This window comes from Manis javanica, chromosome 15, assembly GCF_040802235.1.
Source record: "Manis javanica isolate MJ-LG chromosome 15, MJ_LKY, whole genome shotgun sequence".
In the NCBI taxonomy this organism is placed as follows: domain Eukaryota; kingdom Metazoa; phylum Chordata; class Mammalia; order Pholidota; family Manidae; genus Manis; species Manis javanica.
Genome location: NC_133170.1, coordinates 77,070,600 through 77,087,893, shown reverse-complemented (window position 1 = coordinate 77,087,893; position 17,294 = coordinate 77,070,600). Strand labels below are relative to the sequence as shown.

The 17,294-nt window shown below is 48.4% G+C and overlaps 1 protein-coding gene and 1 long non-coding RNA gene across 6 annotated transcripts in view; one reads left to right on the top strand and one right to left on the bottom strand.

Moving 5' to 3' along the window:
- WSCD2 (WSC domain containing 2) overlaps positions 1-17,294 on the bottom strand; it is a 113,974-nt gene that overhangs the window by 32,751 nt on the left and 63,929 nt on the right. For all 4 annotated transcript variants that reach the window (XM_037004324.2, XM_037004323.2, XM_073223970.1 and 1 more), the window contains 2 exons: positions 8,136-8,250; positions 4,735-4,919 (listed from right to left, as the gene is read on the bottom strand). In XM_037004324.2, the coding sequence (XP_036860219.2) occupies positions 4,735-4,919; positions 8,136-8,250 (300 nt within the window). The remainder of the gene's footprint in view (positions 1-4,734; positions 4,920-8,135; positions 8,251-17,294) is intronic.
- Positions 4,774-17,249, top strand: LOC140846634 (uncharacterized). 2 transcript variants are annotated; one of them, XR_012125967.1, is made up of 6 exons: positions 4,774-4,912; positions 10,466-10,533; positions 11,006-11,109; positions 11,411-11,532; positions 13,036-13,119; positions 14,000-17,249. It is a non-coding gene; the product is annotated as an uncharacterized lncRNA (long non-coding RNA). The 2 variants fall into 2 exon arrangements; XR_012125966.1 differs by having other exon boundaries at positions 11,411-17,249.

Sequence of the window (17,294 nt, the reverse complement as noted above, 5' to 3'; positions counted from 1 at the left end):
CAACCTTGCAAGACTCTTGGTGGCAAATGAAATTTCCTGCACCATCCTATAAAGCCATAATGCTCTCAAGCCACCAGCAGGTCTCTGCTCTCTGGGAGGATAGTTACACTTGCAGACACATTTAGCAAACTGCTGTGTAAAATGTAATCCAACCTAGAAGGAAGTCCATTTCTTGGTTCTTTTGTAACAGGGGCAAAGAGTCCATGTACCTGAGAGACTGTGTCAAGGCAAAATAGCAGGGTGCCTGCAGATGTTTGCTCTGCCAACCTTTTAATGGTCTAGCTACTGTAGGAGAATTCCATGACTTCAGAAACACATAGGCTGGCTCCCTATACAAGGTGGACGCCCTACCAGAGAGGTGCTTGGGAGATAATAAGCCTTCTTTTAATCTCACAAACATTAAGAGTTCTGCACCACTGCTCAGGGAAACACAGTTAGAACACAGTGTTAATACCAACTAATGACTCTACAAATGGAATCTGGTCTCCACCATACTTGTTTCCTGGTGTGTTTGCTCATTTGCCTACCTTATGTAATACACACTAGTGTCACGTATCAGTAACTTGGAAGGCCCCCTTTCTGATTTATCTGTGTATAAATCCGATCCAGGAATGGGAAGCCAAAGGTACCACTGGATCAGCACAAACACTTGGAGATTTCTGTTTTGCCTGGAGTCAGGAAGTAAGGCAGAAAGTGAGATCAGGGGCCATGGAAAGAAGGAGGTAAATTGGATCCAAGGGGTCCTCCCAAAAGAGAAGAGATGAGGTCTAGGATCCAATATAGGAAGTCAAGGTATCTACAGCACTGTAGTGAGTGGGTACCCAAACTAGGAGTCAGAGACCTGGGTTCCAGCCTATGCTCAGTCCCGAAGGAGCACTGTGGCCTTGGAAAAATCATGCCTGCCCATCATTTCCTGAAATTACCTCTAGGCTTTGCACACTGTATTCTTTTTGCCTATATCTCTCTCCAACTGCTTGGTTCCTTGTCTTGAGCCTGGATATCCTCCTCTTCTACACCAGGCAAAATCCTATGCATCTTTCAAGGCCCTAATCAAATAGCCCTCTGCTGTAAAGCGCCCCACCCCCCTACATGGCTGTTCAATTTAGCCATTTCTGTTCTCTAGGCCTCAGTTCCTAAACAAGTAAAATGGGACATTGGCAAGGAAGGTGCTTCTGAGTATTCAACACATGACTTGCTGACCCTGGACTTTTTTGCTCATAGTTGGAATATATGTCTCTCCCTTTCACCTGGAAATCTCCTTAGAATAAGAGTCAGCTCAAATGTTGCTCCTTTGGCTCCTGCAAACAGAGCCCCCACAATCCCTGGTACATAACGCCCATTGCTTGAACAGATCCCACTGGTCTTGGGTGTTTCTCCACCAGATGGTGAGTTCCTTGAAGCAGAGACTGTGCTTTGTTCTCCATTGATCCTCTCCATGCCTAATCCACGTGGGAGCTCATCAAGTGTTTTGGTTCAATGAACAGTACCCACACATTCTCCTCAGAAGTCCCAATTTGACACATTGTTAGCCTCCATCTCCTTATCCAAGCCACCTCCATTCTTATCTCAGCCATAGGAATCTTGAGGTTAAAAAGGCCTCAATTTTCTTCCAGAGCCTTCAAATGAAGGTGCCCCAGCTTATACAGTGACGATTCTGAACAACTGTGGTGGACTTAGAGGATCCAGGACTCCACTCTCAGTAGACATGAATGTGTTCCCCTCCTGGGCCTAAACACAAAGGCTCCTTTCTCAGATGAAACACCACCCTGGGTAATTTTGCTGCTGCAGAGGTGGGCAAGCTGAGGGGTGCCACAGCATTCCTACCAGCCTGAGAGGCTGTCCTCCAGCAACTACCCAAGCCCATCCGTGCCCACAGGGCAAAACATACACTATTATAGCAGAATCTAGTGTCTCTGTGTGCAGAGGCTTTTATATTTCAGCTGATTGAAAAATCTTAGAAGGTCCTGACAGTGTTATTATATCAGGTGATCACAATAGTGTGTGCGTATGTGTGTGTGTGTGTGTGTGTGTGTGTATTTGAGTGAGAGAGAGAATGTCCAGATTATCCAGCCAATCTTATCATTAACCAAAAGACATAAATGTCTAATATCTGGCTAATGACCTACACAGCCTGATTGTTGTCATCTGATTCTTCTCCACTCTCCAGGCTGTTTTAAGGGTAGCTGCTTTCCCTCTAACTTTCCCATGACTCTAAGTCTATCTTGACATAGGCTTATATCATTCAGGAAAACGTTATGTGTAGTTCAGGAAAAGAGCCAGGCCCCGGGTGAGTCAAGAGAAGCTTGAGGCCAGTTTGTGTAGCCAGGCGGCAGAAGAGGTTAAGCAAAAACAAGCTAGTGAGTTTCTAAGAAAATAACTGATAGCAAAACAGAAGGCAGTTAACTGGTTCAGAACAACCAGATTTGAGAATGGGAACAAAAATAACCTGCCCTCACCCCAAAGCTCATATGCTCATTAACATACTAAAAACCACACCCCTTGCGGCCTTGACCGTTCCAAGGCCGAATCAGAACAAAAAGAGGGCCTAGCCCCTTCCTCACCCCAAATCCCCTCCCTGTTCTGAGAAAACCCCACCTCTCCCAGTGAATATTCTACCCCCCGCTTAAACTCCAGCTCTCAGACCACCCAACCCGAACCTCAGCGCGCTGCTCATCTCTGGAGCACACCTGCCTTCCCTCCTTTCATGTTATTAAACTATCCTTTGCCCTGCCTGACCCACTCGTGAATTCTTGATCAGAGTCAGGAACGCTCTTCTGGGTTGAGGTCTCACCTAGGGCAGAGGGAGACCTCCCCGGATTGGATTTCCCAACAACAATCTCTTCAGATGGTCAAATCACCATCAAAATAATGCAAATATTGGCATAAAGAGATCAGTGGTAAAGATGGTAATCTGCCATCAGATGAAAACCTCATTATACTAACGGCCAAACCAGAAACTTGCTGTGTGGACGTTCTCCAGTCGGGGTTTCACACAGCGCCTCTGTCCTCTGCCAGCCAGGCCTTCAGACCTGGATGGACTCAGGCAGCTATGTGTAAGTATATCCATTCGTAGAAATCTGCCCCTCTGCAAAGTAAACTGACAGCACACTCAACGCTACGGCTGAGCAAACCTTAAACTGGGTTCAGAAACATCAGATTTGAAACACAGAACACGCTATCAAGCAAAGCAGCAATAAATTTTTATGTACAATGACATTCCCGTGGAAAAAGCCTTCCTCTACATGCAAACAGGCGGGAACATTCTGCCAAGTCCCTCTGGGTGGGCAGGCCTACATTTTGGGCTGGATTTGTGAGCTCCGCTGAAGTCTAAGGCCTTATTATACAAAGTGTGGTCCAACGGCCAGCAGCCTAGCATCACCTGGCTGCTCCTCAGAAATGCAGATTCCCACCCAATCTGCTGAGTCAGAATCTGCATTTTAACAAGACTTCCACAGGATTCTCTGGCACATTCACACTTGGGAAATGCTGACCCAAGGGTTGGAGACTGGGTCTGAGATTTCTCTTCCACCGTAGGGACTGCATCCTAAGGGTAACCTGGAGATATCTCAGCCTTCCATCTTTTGTCAACGCCATTAGCACTTTTTATAGGTTTGAAGGTCACCTTTAATTTGTGTGACCTTGGACAGATTTACTTAAATTTGTAAAGCCTCAGTTTTCTCAGTGTAAAATGGGTTAAATCACAATGGTAACTGCCTGAAAGGCTATAGGGAAGGCAAAGAAATCAGGCCTGTAGTAGACTTAGCACAGTGCCCTGTACATAGCAGATTGTTGATAAACAGATATTAACTGTTATGAAATATCCAGAGAGGGGACAGTGGAATGGTGTTCACAGAAGAGGGGGCTCCCTTGGAAACTGGAGAGTTTTCCCGGGACTGAAGTCTGGTTGGGTCTGTCTCCCCAGGGAAGTCCAGAGCGAAGAGGTGAACAGACGGTTCCCACTGGGTACACCTGGCATCATGACCAGCATTTTGCAGGCTGTGATTTAACCCCATTTTACACATTTAATCCCCGTCTGTCTCAGTCTTTGTCTCTTTCAAGCCCTGGTTTTGGGGGGTCCTCGAATATAATCAGACCCATTGATAGAAGGAACACTTCCAGGAGAAAGCACTGGTACACAATGAATAAATTCTCCCTGGGAGCATTAAAGATGTAGGCTCTGGAGTTGGGTTTAAGCTGCTTATAAGCTACGTGGCATTGAGTCTCAGTTTCCTCACCTGTAAAATGGGAATAGGGGAATGCTACCGCCAATTTCAAGGGTCATGGTGAGGACTATGTATGCTGTTCCATTTAAGGCACTTAGCAAAGGACAAAGTGCTTGCTGTTGACGCTGTTATAGCCCTCCTCATTCATTAGAGACAATGTGCTTTCAGAAAATCAGGAAGGCCGGCTGGGCGCAGGCTCTAGTCCCCTTTGTCAAGAGGAAGATGTATGAGAAGGAGGCGTGCACTGGGGCAGGAAGCAGCCCAGGAGGGGAGGGAGAGAAGAGGGCAGGTGGGAACCTTCCGAGGAGCTGGAGCACAGAGCTCTATGCGGATGTAGCAGGCGGGGAAGCTGAGGCAGGGCTGTGATGGCCTGGGAGGGTAGCCGAGGCCTTGCGAGTGGTGGGGAGCCAGGATGGGCAAGCGCAGGGTTGCGCGGCCAGGGCCGCCGCCGCTGTGGGAGGAGCTGCGGAGAAGGGCGGGGCAGCGGAGGGGGCGGGGCCAACTCACGTACACCTGCGGGCCGACTCCTGGGCCAGCTGCAGCCGGTAGACGGACAGGCGGTTGGCGCCACCGCACACGCTGGCCCGCTCGCCCTTGCACTCCATGTCGCACTCTGCCTCGCTCACGTTTGTCGCCTGGATCTTGTGCCCGCAGTAGCACTCAGCGCCGAACTCCAGCCCGGCATACAGGTAACCCCTAGGGGAAGGCTGCTGTCAGGCCACCTTGCAGACCACGGGGACAGGGAGACTCACAAAGCGTGGAGACCTGGGGGATCGGAGGGCTCTGGGGACCAGGACCCCCAGGGACCACCCACCTAACGTCTTACACACCCCATCCACCTACCCACATGGACCACAGTGTCCATACTGACATCCACCTGTATACACCTTCAGCATGTGGCACGCACACACCATTCCTGTCCCGTGGTTCCACCACTCTCCTGCTGCTCCCTGTCAAGAGCCGCGAGCCAGTCATAGCTCCAGAATCCAGCGCCTTTATTCCAGGAAACATTCTCCAGGAACAACACCCCCAGGCCCCTTAGGAGGACACTGGAAGGAGGGAAGGAGGCTGGGACGCTCAGGTCCCTTTGGAAGATGTCAAAACCAACATCCAGCCAAGTAGAAAATTCCTTCCCCTAAAACAAAAAAACATCCAGGCACTGCAGCGTTTTCCACTTTTTTCCCCATAGCCACGGAAACCTAAAAAGGACTGTTAGTGGACACGAATTCTGTAAACAGATGAAAAGGTGCTGCTCACTCTGGCTGCAGGGGGTTGGTGTGGAGCAAGGGGCAGAGGACCAGCCCTGCTCAGCTCTCTTGCCCATGGCCGCCTCTTAGGCCAGAACCATGAGGGCTCCTGGGGAGCAGCCTGCCAAATGCTGTTCACAATGCCAGGTGTACCCAGTGGGAACTGTCCGTTCGCCTCTTCACTCTGGACGTCACTGGGGAGACAGACCCAGCCAGACTCATGCCTCCGCTCCTCACACCTCTGCCACTCGGAGCAGCAGGGGTCATTGCCCGATCCAGCCACACGCTCACCTGGGCAGATGCAGCAAAAGCAGCTTAAACTGGCTGGCGTCTTGGTGCCTGAACCCCACCGAAATCCTGGGGCTGAGCCAGCCTTCTTCTTCCTCATCTGTCTCAGTCTTTGTCTCTTTCAAGCCCTGGTTTTGGGGCATCCTCGAATATAATCAGGCCCATGATAGAAGGAGCACTTCCACGAGAAAGGTCCAATGGGTGTTATACCCCAAAGCAAGTGTGGCTTTCTCCTGTTCTCTACCTTGGGTGGCTCTCTGGGGGAACCCAGCCACCGTGAGAGAACATGCCAGCAGCGCCACGGAGAGGCCCCTGTGGTGAGGACTGAGGTCTCCAGCCAACAGCCATGTGAGTGCCTTCCCTGGAGGCGGTTTCCCCAGCCCTGCTCAAGCCCTCAGGTGGCTGTAGGCCCTGCTGGTATCTTGACTGCAACCTCATGAGAGACGCTGAGGCAGAACCATCTGGCTAATTCCACTCCTAAATTCCTAATTCCTGACATTCAGAAACCATGTGAGATAGTAAATCTTTATTTAAAGATGCTGAATTTGGGGGTAATTTGTTACCTGGCAGTGGATAACTTCTATAGAAAGGGAAATGGAGGCAGCCTCAATATCCTTATGGCCACCCCATCAGTCCCTGAGAACACCCCAGACTACTGATCCTAATCTCCTTACTGTCACCTTGCCAGAAGGATCTTTCAAAAAATAAAATCTATCACACCTTTCCACTACCTAAATCCCCTCAGTGGCTTCCATCCAGATAAACTTCCCAATGGCTTAGCGTGGCCTACAAACCCTCGTGTCTGGTTCTTTATCCGAGATGCCCATTAGAATCGGCTGGGGACACAGAGAGTCTAGTTTAACTGGCCTGGGCAGCAAGATTTTAAGTTTTCCAGGTTTTCTCATGTGCTGCTGGGTGTGCAAATCAGAGCAGTGGTGCTCCAGCTGTGGACCCCAGATGGGCAGCATCCATATGGTTCTGGAACTTGTTAAAAATGCAGATTCTTGGGCCCTGCCCCAAACCTGCTGACTCAGAAAGTGGGAGTGGGGTCCACAGTCTGTGTTTTGCAAGACTCCAGGTGCTGCTGATGCGCACTGCAGGCTGAGCACCCCTGGTCTCGGTGATCTGGCTCCCCCTCCCCCTGGTCCCCCCCAGTCGCCTCCTCCTCCTCGCCTCCTGCCTTTCCCCAGAGCCTCTGTCCCCGCCTTGCTCTGCCTGGGATGCTGACTCTGCTCTGCAGGGGTTGGTTTCTGCAGGTCTGCCAGGGCCTGGTTCAAGGGTCCTTCCTAGAGATGCCTCCCTGACCATCCACATACTGCCCCCTCCTGCCGGGCACTCCCCTACCACCCTGTTTTCTTATAGCGAGTACCACTTTTGAAACGATCTTGTTTACTTCTGTATTTCTCTTGGAAATTGCCCCTCTGTCTTCTGCTCTAGAATATAATCTCCATGAGCGCAGTGACCCAGTAGGTCTTGTTTACCTTGCTCATATCCTGGCACAGTGCCAGGCATATGATGGGTATTTAATAAATATTTGTTGAATGAATGTACACCACTCCCCCGACTAACACCCTCCAGTGGCTCCCTATGGCCCATGGCCGATCTAGATGTGATGACGACCCTAAGGTGCCCCCAGGGAGGCAACACTGGTGCCCAGGCCTGGGCCAAGGAGGGCCCCATCCCCACTTGCCAGTCCTTTGGGGTCTTGTCCACTCCTGGAAAGTCAGCTCCCACCCCCAGCGCATATTCTAGTGAAGAACGTCATGTTCTTCCTAGATTAGAGAACACTGTCTGCCCACGCGATCCTCCCCAGGAGGAATACAAGGGATTCCTCTGCTGGGAAACCGTTAAGTACCCGATACCCAGGCTCCCACCTCACACTTCCCACAGAGATCTCACTAGACTCATGCTCACACTCACATCTGTGTGTGCATAAACACCCATTTGTGCTTTTCCCACACACAAGCACAATTCCAGATCCTTACACGTATATTCACAAACTCTCCCTCACACACAGCCCCTACTATTTAAAGATAATTGTGTATTGGTATTAAGCTCACAAACATAACCAGCTCCCTTGCACACCGTATGCTACAAACTCATCACTTATGCCTGGTGGCATACAACTGCATGACACAAATCCCACAGATCAACTCCTGAACCATCCTGCTTATCTGCATGCCTGTGTGCACGTGTGCACGCATCACACACACACACACACACACACACACACACACACCCTTGCATCACTCTTTCCTTGTGGCCACATGCTCATTCTACAACACAGCCTTCCGTGCAAAAGGAAAGAACCCCATAGGCAGGGACCTGAGAAGGAAGGGGTTGGAGATGAATGAAACCCGGGGTGTCAGGGCCCTACCGTTCTGCACAGTTGTCCTGGCAACGGAAGACGGTCATCTTTTTGTAGTCAAAAAAGGACACGCCTCGCAGGGCCCGGCTTTGGGTGTCATCCAGGTAGCAGCCGATGTACTTGGCTTTGGGGAAAGGAGAGAAGTCAGATTTGGCTGAGCACAATGTGAAAAGGGTTTCAGGAGCAACCAGGGTGCCTCTGGCTATGTGGCCTTCTTGACATTTTGGTACTAATCCCTTCCCCTGAGCAAAAAAGCAGAAATAAGAGAGACTGAAAGTCATGTGCAATGGCAGAACCAGATCCACAAGGGTAGTGGAGTCCAGTGGATATGTCTGTGGGACCTGGAGGCCAACAGAGAGGGTGAGGGGACTGTAGCCAGGGTTAAGGTCAAGCTCTTGGGCTGTGCTGGTGACAACTGGGCACCCAGGGACCCAAGCCAGGGTCATTCCCTAGATACCAAGCAGATAAGACCCGTATTAAGACAGCTCTGCAAAGCTGGATGGTTGATAGCATGTAATCATTTCTACAAGCAGCCCTAAAGCATTTATTTTCCCTTGGAAAGGACACTGGGCTTAATATCTCACAGTCCGTTCTCTTCTCTCTCTGGTTTCTTCCAAGCACTGGCCTTGTAACTTTAGCCTAGTTAACCTGAGGCCTAGTTTTCTTCCTAGTGGGAATGAAAATACAATTAAATGATTGCATTGGTTACAACTGAATGATTTTTCTATGTGTTTCTACCACAGTGTCATACGTATTATAGGAAACAAAGTTAAGGTGAGTGGAATAAGAAACTTGCCATTCACGTGCTATCTAAGTACTTTACAGTTTGCCTATATTGTGGGCCAAGGAGAATGCTTTCATCCAAAGGAAAAATTTAAGTTATATAAAACAACCAATTATAAACCATATATTTAGATTTTTTAAAGTAATAAATGTGTCCCTGTACTTCATGGTAAGGAGTAATTCTCACACACAAAGATAGCACTTTACAGTTTATAAAGTCTTTTCCCATATGTTCTTACAATAATTATTTGGACATGCACTTTGCTCAGTGCTGTATACATATTGTCTCATTAAATCTTTACAATGATCCTGCATGACAAGTACTAATATTCCTATTCTATACAGAAGAGGAAACAGGTCCAGAGAGGTTAAGTGACTTGCCCAAGGAAACACAGCTTGTACATGTGGAGCTAGGATTGGACCCAGGCGATCTGGCTCCAGAGACTATGTTTCTGAACTACTACTTGCTTCCTCTTGAATCTGGGGATCTTGGCAATGACCCACGTGATGAGGGAACACTGGCATGCTCGTGCTCCTTCCTCAGCTGACTGAGCAGAGGCCCAGGAAGGTGACATGGCCTGCCGGAAACCTGTAGCTAACTAACTGGTGTCAGAACAAAGTTTAAATCCAGGTCTATCGGACTCCAAACCAGTGCTCTTGCCGTTATTCCACTTGGAAGTAACTGGAGGTTGGACTAAGGATCCAGCCAGCCTTGGAATTAAACAGCTGTCGTATGGAGTGACTACAAAATGCTACATGCCACTTGCTCACTTTCTCTGGTGAGGCTACTATTTAAACTGTGGGCTTCTTGCCGCCCTGGCTGCTGATGGAGAGCAGGACCCAGATGAAGGTGCCAGCCAATTCCCAAGCCTTTGTGCCCCACAGTGCACCCTGCTAAGTGCAGAATTTGTCAGCTCTGCTGGAGATGTGCCTCGACCCTGATCCCCTTGAATCGCTCTTATAAGATAGAGGTGATTTGGTTGACAAAGAACAGTCCATCTTAAAAGAAACATCACCTCCCTGGAGCAGGCACATCAGATGTTGACAGTGTTGCAGAAGCCCACGTCTTGTCATTGTGCTTGTTCAACAATGTATGTCCCTCCTGTCACAGATGGAATCACTGCCCCATGACCTGGGGGCGTGATGCTGGTCACACCTGGGCTGGGCGAGAGAAACTTTCATGGGCCGTGTTGGTGAGGGCTTTACATCAACTTCTGCTCAGTAGTTCCCTAGAGGACAGAGTGTCCAGGGATGCATTATAGGATGGCAGGAGGAGAAAAGAAAAGAGGGAGTAAGAGGGAAGGAGAAAAAGGAGGATGGGAAGGAGGGAGAGGGGATGGGGGGAAGGTGGGTTTCTTTTGGCAGCATGAGGTCTTTGTCATCGGATCAGAAGATTGTGTGAGTGTGTGTGAGTGTGAGCATGTATATGTGGGGTGGGGAGGGAGAAAGGGGGGGAAACCATGCACTGAGAACCTACTATGTGCTACTTTCCTATGGACCATGCCTCATTTTTTAAAAAAACTCAACCCTCGCATCCTCACTAACCCATTTTGCAGATGAGGAAGCTGATCCTATGACTGTTACATCTGCCTGCCTGAAATGCGCCTCTTAGTTTGGGCATATGGTATGTGTCTGACTGGTCACTACTGATGCTACTTCTGTGTTTTCTCTTTTCTAAGTGGAATCTGAAACTATGTCATCTGCCCACATTCCCCCAGCTTGTAAGTGTCTCACTTAAAATGTAAGCCCAGGTCTGTCGTCTGACCGTCTTACACAGTCCACCAGCCGTGAGGGTCTTGACCCAATCCACGCCCAGTGCTGTCTGTTCTGAAGCTGCCCCTTCCCATGCACCTCAGTGAGTCCCAGCTTGGGAAGAGGGCTTCTTGTCCCTTATCAGAGGGACCCACGCCGGGGAGGCCGGGAGAGGGAGGGTCCCTTGGGGGAAGAGCTGGCACTGCACCATAGGTCCTCCTGCCCCAAAGCCTGGCATTTGAAATGCTGTGCCACCCTGCCACCAGGTATCAGGCTGAGGTGTCCCATGCAGCAGGTGCTCAAAGGCTTGTTGGATGACACTTCGTTACCTCATCTGTCGATAGGAGACAGGAAGACATGCGGTCTTTCACTAATGTACTGGAGAAACGTGGGCATGTTGCTCTGTGTGACCTGATGAACAGGCTGAGCTCTGGGAGTCCAGAAAAGGGTATCGAGTCATGCCTATCCCTGGGCACGGGCTGGTGACTCCTTCCCCACCGACCCTTCAGGGTGGGCTGTGGCCAACACACCCAGGGTGTGGCCATGACACCCTGCTGAGCTCATCAGCATGCTTACCGCCTGCCTCCCCTACCCCAGCTACTTCCCCAGGGCCCCATCACATCCCGCCATGACGGCAGAATCTCTGGGAGGAGAGGGGGATGTCAGGTCTGTACCACAGGGACAAAACCGCAGGCCACTTGAGGGTGGATTAATGGCCGAGTTCACACAACTATCAGTCGTCTCTACAGCCATCCAAATATTGCTGAAATGGCAAAGCCACCCCAGCAGGGTTATTTATCTGCCGCACGGAAACCAGCGAGCCGTGAGCCCAGGATGGCGCGCAGGCTTCTGGAGAAGAGCTCTCCTGATGGTGGGTTTTTCTTTCTTTTTTTTTTTTTTTTTTGCTTCCATGAATCCTTTTCAAGAAATTTTGCTCTGCTCGCTAGAGGTAATTTGTTAAAAGGTAACTAACTAAACATGAACTAATTTGTATTCCTCTTATTTATTGTTTGTGAGCAGATTCACAAACAGGAGGCATCACAGTGGACTGGGAGGACAGTTTTGGGGTCTGCTAGGTCTGGGTCACAATCCTGACGCCGCAGGAGCCCTGTGGTATGACAGAAGCTCTCGCAGAGACAGTTCTCCTGCCTGGAAAATAAGAGTAAAAATGTAGAGGTGATGTGGGTTGAATTGTGTTTCCCCTCCAAGAAAGATATGCTGCAGTCCTAATTCCAGGACCTCAGAATGTGACCTTATTTGGAAATAGGATCATTGCAGATGTAATTTGTTAAGTTATGAGGTCATATGGGAGTAGGGGCTGTCCAATCCAATATGACTGGTGTCCTGTAAGGAGATGGCTGGCTGAAAACACAGGGACACAAGCCATGTGGAAATACAGTCAGAGACTGGAGTCGTGCAGCTCTGAACCAGAAAGTGCCAAGGGTTGCTGGTGGCTCCTGAAGTTAGGAGAAGGCCGTGAACAGATCCTCCCTTAGAGTCTTTGAGAGGGCACCCCCTGACAGCACATTAATTTTGGACTTCTGGCCTCCAGAACTGCAAGAGAATGAACTCCTGTTGTTTTAAGCCACCCAGTTCATGGTACTTTGTTACAGCAGCCTCAGCACACTAATGCAAAGGGTATTGTTAAGACGGACTGTAAGTTACATTGAGCCTAGGACTGGGCCTAGCATTGAGTGTAGACTCAAGAAATAATTCCTCTCCTGCTGGGGTCTCCACCATCCTGGATTCTCTGTCCTTTAAGATGACCACTCCAGTGCATGCTAGGTTTCCTGCTCCTGTCTCGGCTTCCCTGGGGTAGAAGAGATGCATCTTTCACTTTGGTTAAGGCCTTCTGAACTGAAGGACTCAGCTCAAATATCTTCTCCCCCAGGAAGGCAGCCATGATACATCCCCCCACCATGACTGAACAGGATCTATCCCTTGGGATCTCAGACCCAAGGGCTTCCACCACTGTAACATTTTCTAAACAATTCCCAAGTACTGTCCATTACTTTTCCTTTTTTTAACCTCCCCATCCCCATTACTTTGTCAAATTAGAAATAATTTAGGCTCACTGTAGAAAAGTTTTAATTAAATGAAAAAGTGTCATAGTGGGAAAAATCAGGACACAGTGTTAGGTACATACATTACACGCTCCAGAAATACATATGTAAAGGGAAAAGCCAGGAAGCCAATACACTAACAGTGTTGACCATGGCTGTGGTTGGATGGTGAGACTCTGGGCCATTTTTATTTTCATCACTCTCTTTTTCCATGGGTTCTAGTTCTCCTATAATGAGCATGGGTGGCTTTGATAATGAGGAAAAATGTTTTTTTAAAATATAAATTTATCTTACTTGCCTGTCTTCTCCAGGGGGCTGTGAATATTCCTTAGAGGGAAAAACTGCTTGAATTACTCCTGTCTCCACCTCCCAGCACAGGGCAAAGTACACAGTAGGTGTGCAATAAATGTGGAATGCATGAATGGAGTTGGAGATTGAATAAGTCAGTGATTAAGAATAAGGGCTTTGGACTCAGCAGAATTGGGTTGGCGTCTGCTCTGCCTCTTAGCAACTGTGTGACAGTGGATGAGTCACTTAACCTCTCTTAGCCTCTGTTTCTTCACCTATGAAAGGGGCTCAAATTCCTACCTAATGCGAGACAGGAAAGAGAGAATGGACACACAGTCCCTGACACAGACCAGATTCTTAATAATCTGCAGAGATTGTATCATCAGTGGGGAGGTGCCCTGCTATCCCTTCCAGCAATGCAAAATCTCCCCGTGTCCTCCTTCATGCCCAGCCCATGCCTCTCTGTAATTTGTTGGGAATAGAAACAGCACAAGCTTTGAAGTCAAACTGGATTTGGCTCCTGGCTGTGCCTCTGAGTATCTGTGTCACCGTAAGCAAGTCACATCACCTCTGTGCACCTCTATTTCTCTTGCAGAATTACAATATTAATAATAATAGCCATCAGGTATTAAGTGCCCACAGTGTGCCTGACTCTGTGCTGCACACTTCCCATGCACTGCAAAGTGAGGTGATGCAGTGGTTCAGGTTCAAGTATAAGACTCAAACCACCTAGGTACACATACTGGTTTAGCCCTTCCTCCAGCTCAGTAACCTTGGGCAAATTACCTAACCTCTCCATGCCTCAGTTTTCTCCCTGCAAGATGGCATTAACAGGTGTCCACCTCATGGGGTTGCTATAAAGCTTATGCGACGTAATAATAGATGTAAAGTGCTTAGAACAGTGTCTGACACTTAGCATACACTTGATTTATCTTACATCACCATCATGACAACCATCTGATGTTAAGTACTTTTTATCTCCCAAAGGAAGCTGAGGCTCAGAAAAGCAAAGTGACCTGCCCAAAGCCGCACAGCCACCAAGTTGCAGGACTGGGATTTGAACCCCGAATGGGGGATATAGAGGATCTAGCAAGGCGACTGCAGGCTCCACCCAGAAGCCTGGGATCAGCTCCCCCACCTTTCCTGGCCCACGATGGGCTCAGAGTCCTTTACAGCCAAAGTCCTGTGTCACTGCATCAAGCAGAGCCCTCACCCGCCTTAGAGAAAAACCAAATGTGTGCAGTGTCAGGTCAGAGAAGCATCTCATTTTTATTAGCATTAATCTAATATGTTGTCTTTCCTTGCAGAACTCTGAATAAGTTAATTAAGGACAGGATGGATTCATGTTTTCTTAATAAAACCATCTGATTCCAAAGATTGCCTGCTGAGATCTTATTTTGGAGTCCACTCTGGGCCCCAGGCTTCCTTCTTATTTTCTTTTCCTTCTCTCTGTACATTTTATAAAAGACATGATTTTCAAGGGCAAGAGGGTTAGCATGGTACAGAATAAGGCTCACATACTTTGGAATTAAATGAAACTTGTTTCAAACCTTAGTTCCTCTATTCACTCCCTGGGTAACCTGGGGTCAGTGACTTCTAAGTTTTAAATTTTCCCATTTGTGAAACAGGATAACAATAGTCTCTAACTTTTTGAGTTGTTGTGATAATTAAATAAGGCAATGAAGTACATATAACATGATCTAGTCCATAATGGTCTTCAATAGATTTTAGCTATTACTACTACTACTATTAACAGCAATTATCAAGTGACCTATTATTATGAATCAAGAGAAATGATAAGCATTTTACATATATCATTCCATTCAAATAATATATGAAAAGCAAATAGGACACTGGCCGGCATGAAGTCGGTGTTGGAAGAATGGTAATAATCACTAGCAGTAGTGGCAGTGGTATTTCATTCTTATAATAAATGGGGGATGTTGTTATTGTATGCATCAGTTATACCACAAGAAATTCATATTCTATCAGAGGATCTTGACAAGTAGAGGTGATTACCGTTCGCACAGGGCTATGATGGGGAGCACAGAGGAAAAACATTTGATCAGGCCTGGAGGGGGTCAGGGACAATTTCCTGGAGGTGAGCTCAGCTGAGACCCTGAGGGAGAGTAGAGCTACTTCTTGGAGGCATTCCAGGCAGAGGGCTGGTCATTCATCTGCCCATCCAATCATTGCATTCATTCAACAAATAGGTACTGAGCACCATCTTCATGTCAGGTGCTGTCCAGGGTGCTGATAAAACAGAGGATCAGGACAAGCAACAACTCTGCCCTTTCCAAGCCAACAGTCTGGTAGGGGAAGCAGACTAGAAGCAAGGAGGCAAACACATAAACGAGATGCTTTCAGATGGTAAGGGCTGTGACAAAAAGAAAACTGGGAATGTGGTTGTGACCAGGTATGAAGTGGGGCTACTTTAGTTAGGACAGTCTAGGAAGGCCACCATGGGAAAGCAATGTATGCCTGGGGACCTGGAGGGAGGGAGCTATGCAAAAATATGGGGAAAGAACATCTCAGATGGAAGTGACTGCCTGTACATAGACCCTGAGGTAGGAACAGATCGGTGTGTTCAAGGAACAGCAAGAAGGATAGTGAGGCAGGGTGTGGGGAAGGAGTGGGGAGGGTGACAGGATGAAGTTGGAGAGGTGGATCACATATAGGAGAGACTCTGGAATGTAGAGGCTTGTGACATACTTCGGGGTTTGCAAAGTACCTGGAAGAGTTTGGAGTAGCTAAGGGCAGATGGAGCTTGCTGAGTGGAGAAGATGGAGAGACAGACTCCATGTCATGATTTCCCCATCAATGTAGCACCGCACACCTCACCACTGCCTACAAGATGAGGTCCATTCCCAAGGCAGATCCATGAGCATTTCTTCCTCACCTCTACGAACCTACTGTGTGCCAGGCTTTGTGCTAGCTGTTTTCATAACCGGTGTCTTGTTGAACACTCAGGAGAAGTCCAGAAGGGAGGAGTTATTATCCCCATTTTATAAATGACAAAACTGATGTGTTTGAAAATGTAGCCACTTGTCTGGGTCACATGGCTGGCTGGAGTGGAACCAGAGTATGAATCCAAGTCTCCCAATCCATCCCTGCCACCTCATGCCTTCTCCTTCACCTCCCTATGAGTGTTCAGTTCTTGAAGAGTCAGAATTCCAGAAAATTCCCGAGAGTGGGAAGGTGGAGACTTCTGGATGGCTCCTGAAACCAGGTGCAGGGTGAAGCAGGGAACAAGCCCTCCAGTCTGATCCTGCTTCCCTCCATGGTGGCTGAAGGGGTTTTCTGCACGTTGAATCACAGCAGAAGTGTGATGTGCGGCAGGAACCCAAAGGCCAGGGAAGTTTTCCTTCTGTCCTGATTGGTGGTGGATCTTCCCAAACCATCTGGCCCAGATTACCAGAATGTCCATTTGTGTTAATCTCATGAATTGCCGGGGGTTGTGGTGTCCTCCCCGGCATGCCGGGGAGGTGAGCAGACATCAGCCGACTCCAGGAGACAGTCATAGAACCAAGCAATCAGGCTAGATGGGTTTGATTTAAATTCCGTCACTGCCACTTACCAGCTGTGCATCCTTAGGGAAGTGCCTTCACTTCTCCAGGCCTCAGTTTCCACATCTGTAAACTGGGCATAGGATCATACTCCTTGCTCAAGTCCATGAATGTAGTAGAAATCAAATCAGATAAAGCATTCACAAAGAAACACCCTTCTTGACTGTGAAAGGCAAAGAAAATATGCCCAGGGCAGGTCGCCCAACTGCCATCACCAAGAGATCCAGCAAGATGGACTGAGAAGTAACGTGGTGGAGCAGAAGCTCTGCCATTTACAAGCTATGTAATCCTGGACTCTTGGGCCTCAGTTTCCTCATCCTTAAAACGGGAATAATAGCACCTTCCACAGAGAGCTGCAGTATTAATACAGGTAATGTGCTTAGAAAAGTACGTGGCACATAGGAAGTGCTCAATAGATGCTAACTGTTTTTACTTTTATGTATATTTAATAAGGACTGAAAGAGGCTGCCAGGTAGGGTCAGATTTTGAGCTCTGACAGACAAGGGTTTCAAATTCAAGCTGGGGTGTTGACAGGTTGTGTGACCGTGGGCAAGCTACTTAATCTCTCTCGGTTCTGTTTGCCCTCTTGAAATGGGGGTGACAGTAAAATCTTTTGCATGTCCCCAGCTGTAACTGTGACGGCCAGTTCCTGTGGAGCACCGAAGCCTGGAGGCTGTTCACGGTACCACCCACCTCCCCTCTCCTAAGCCCACCCC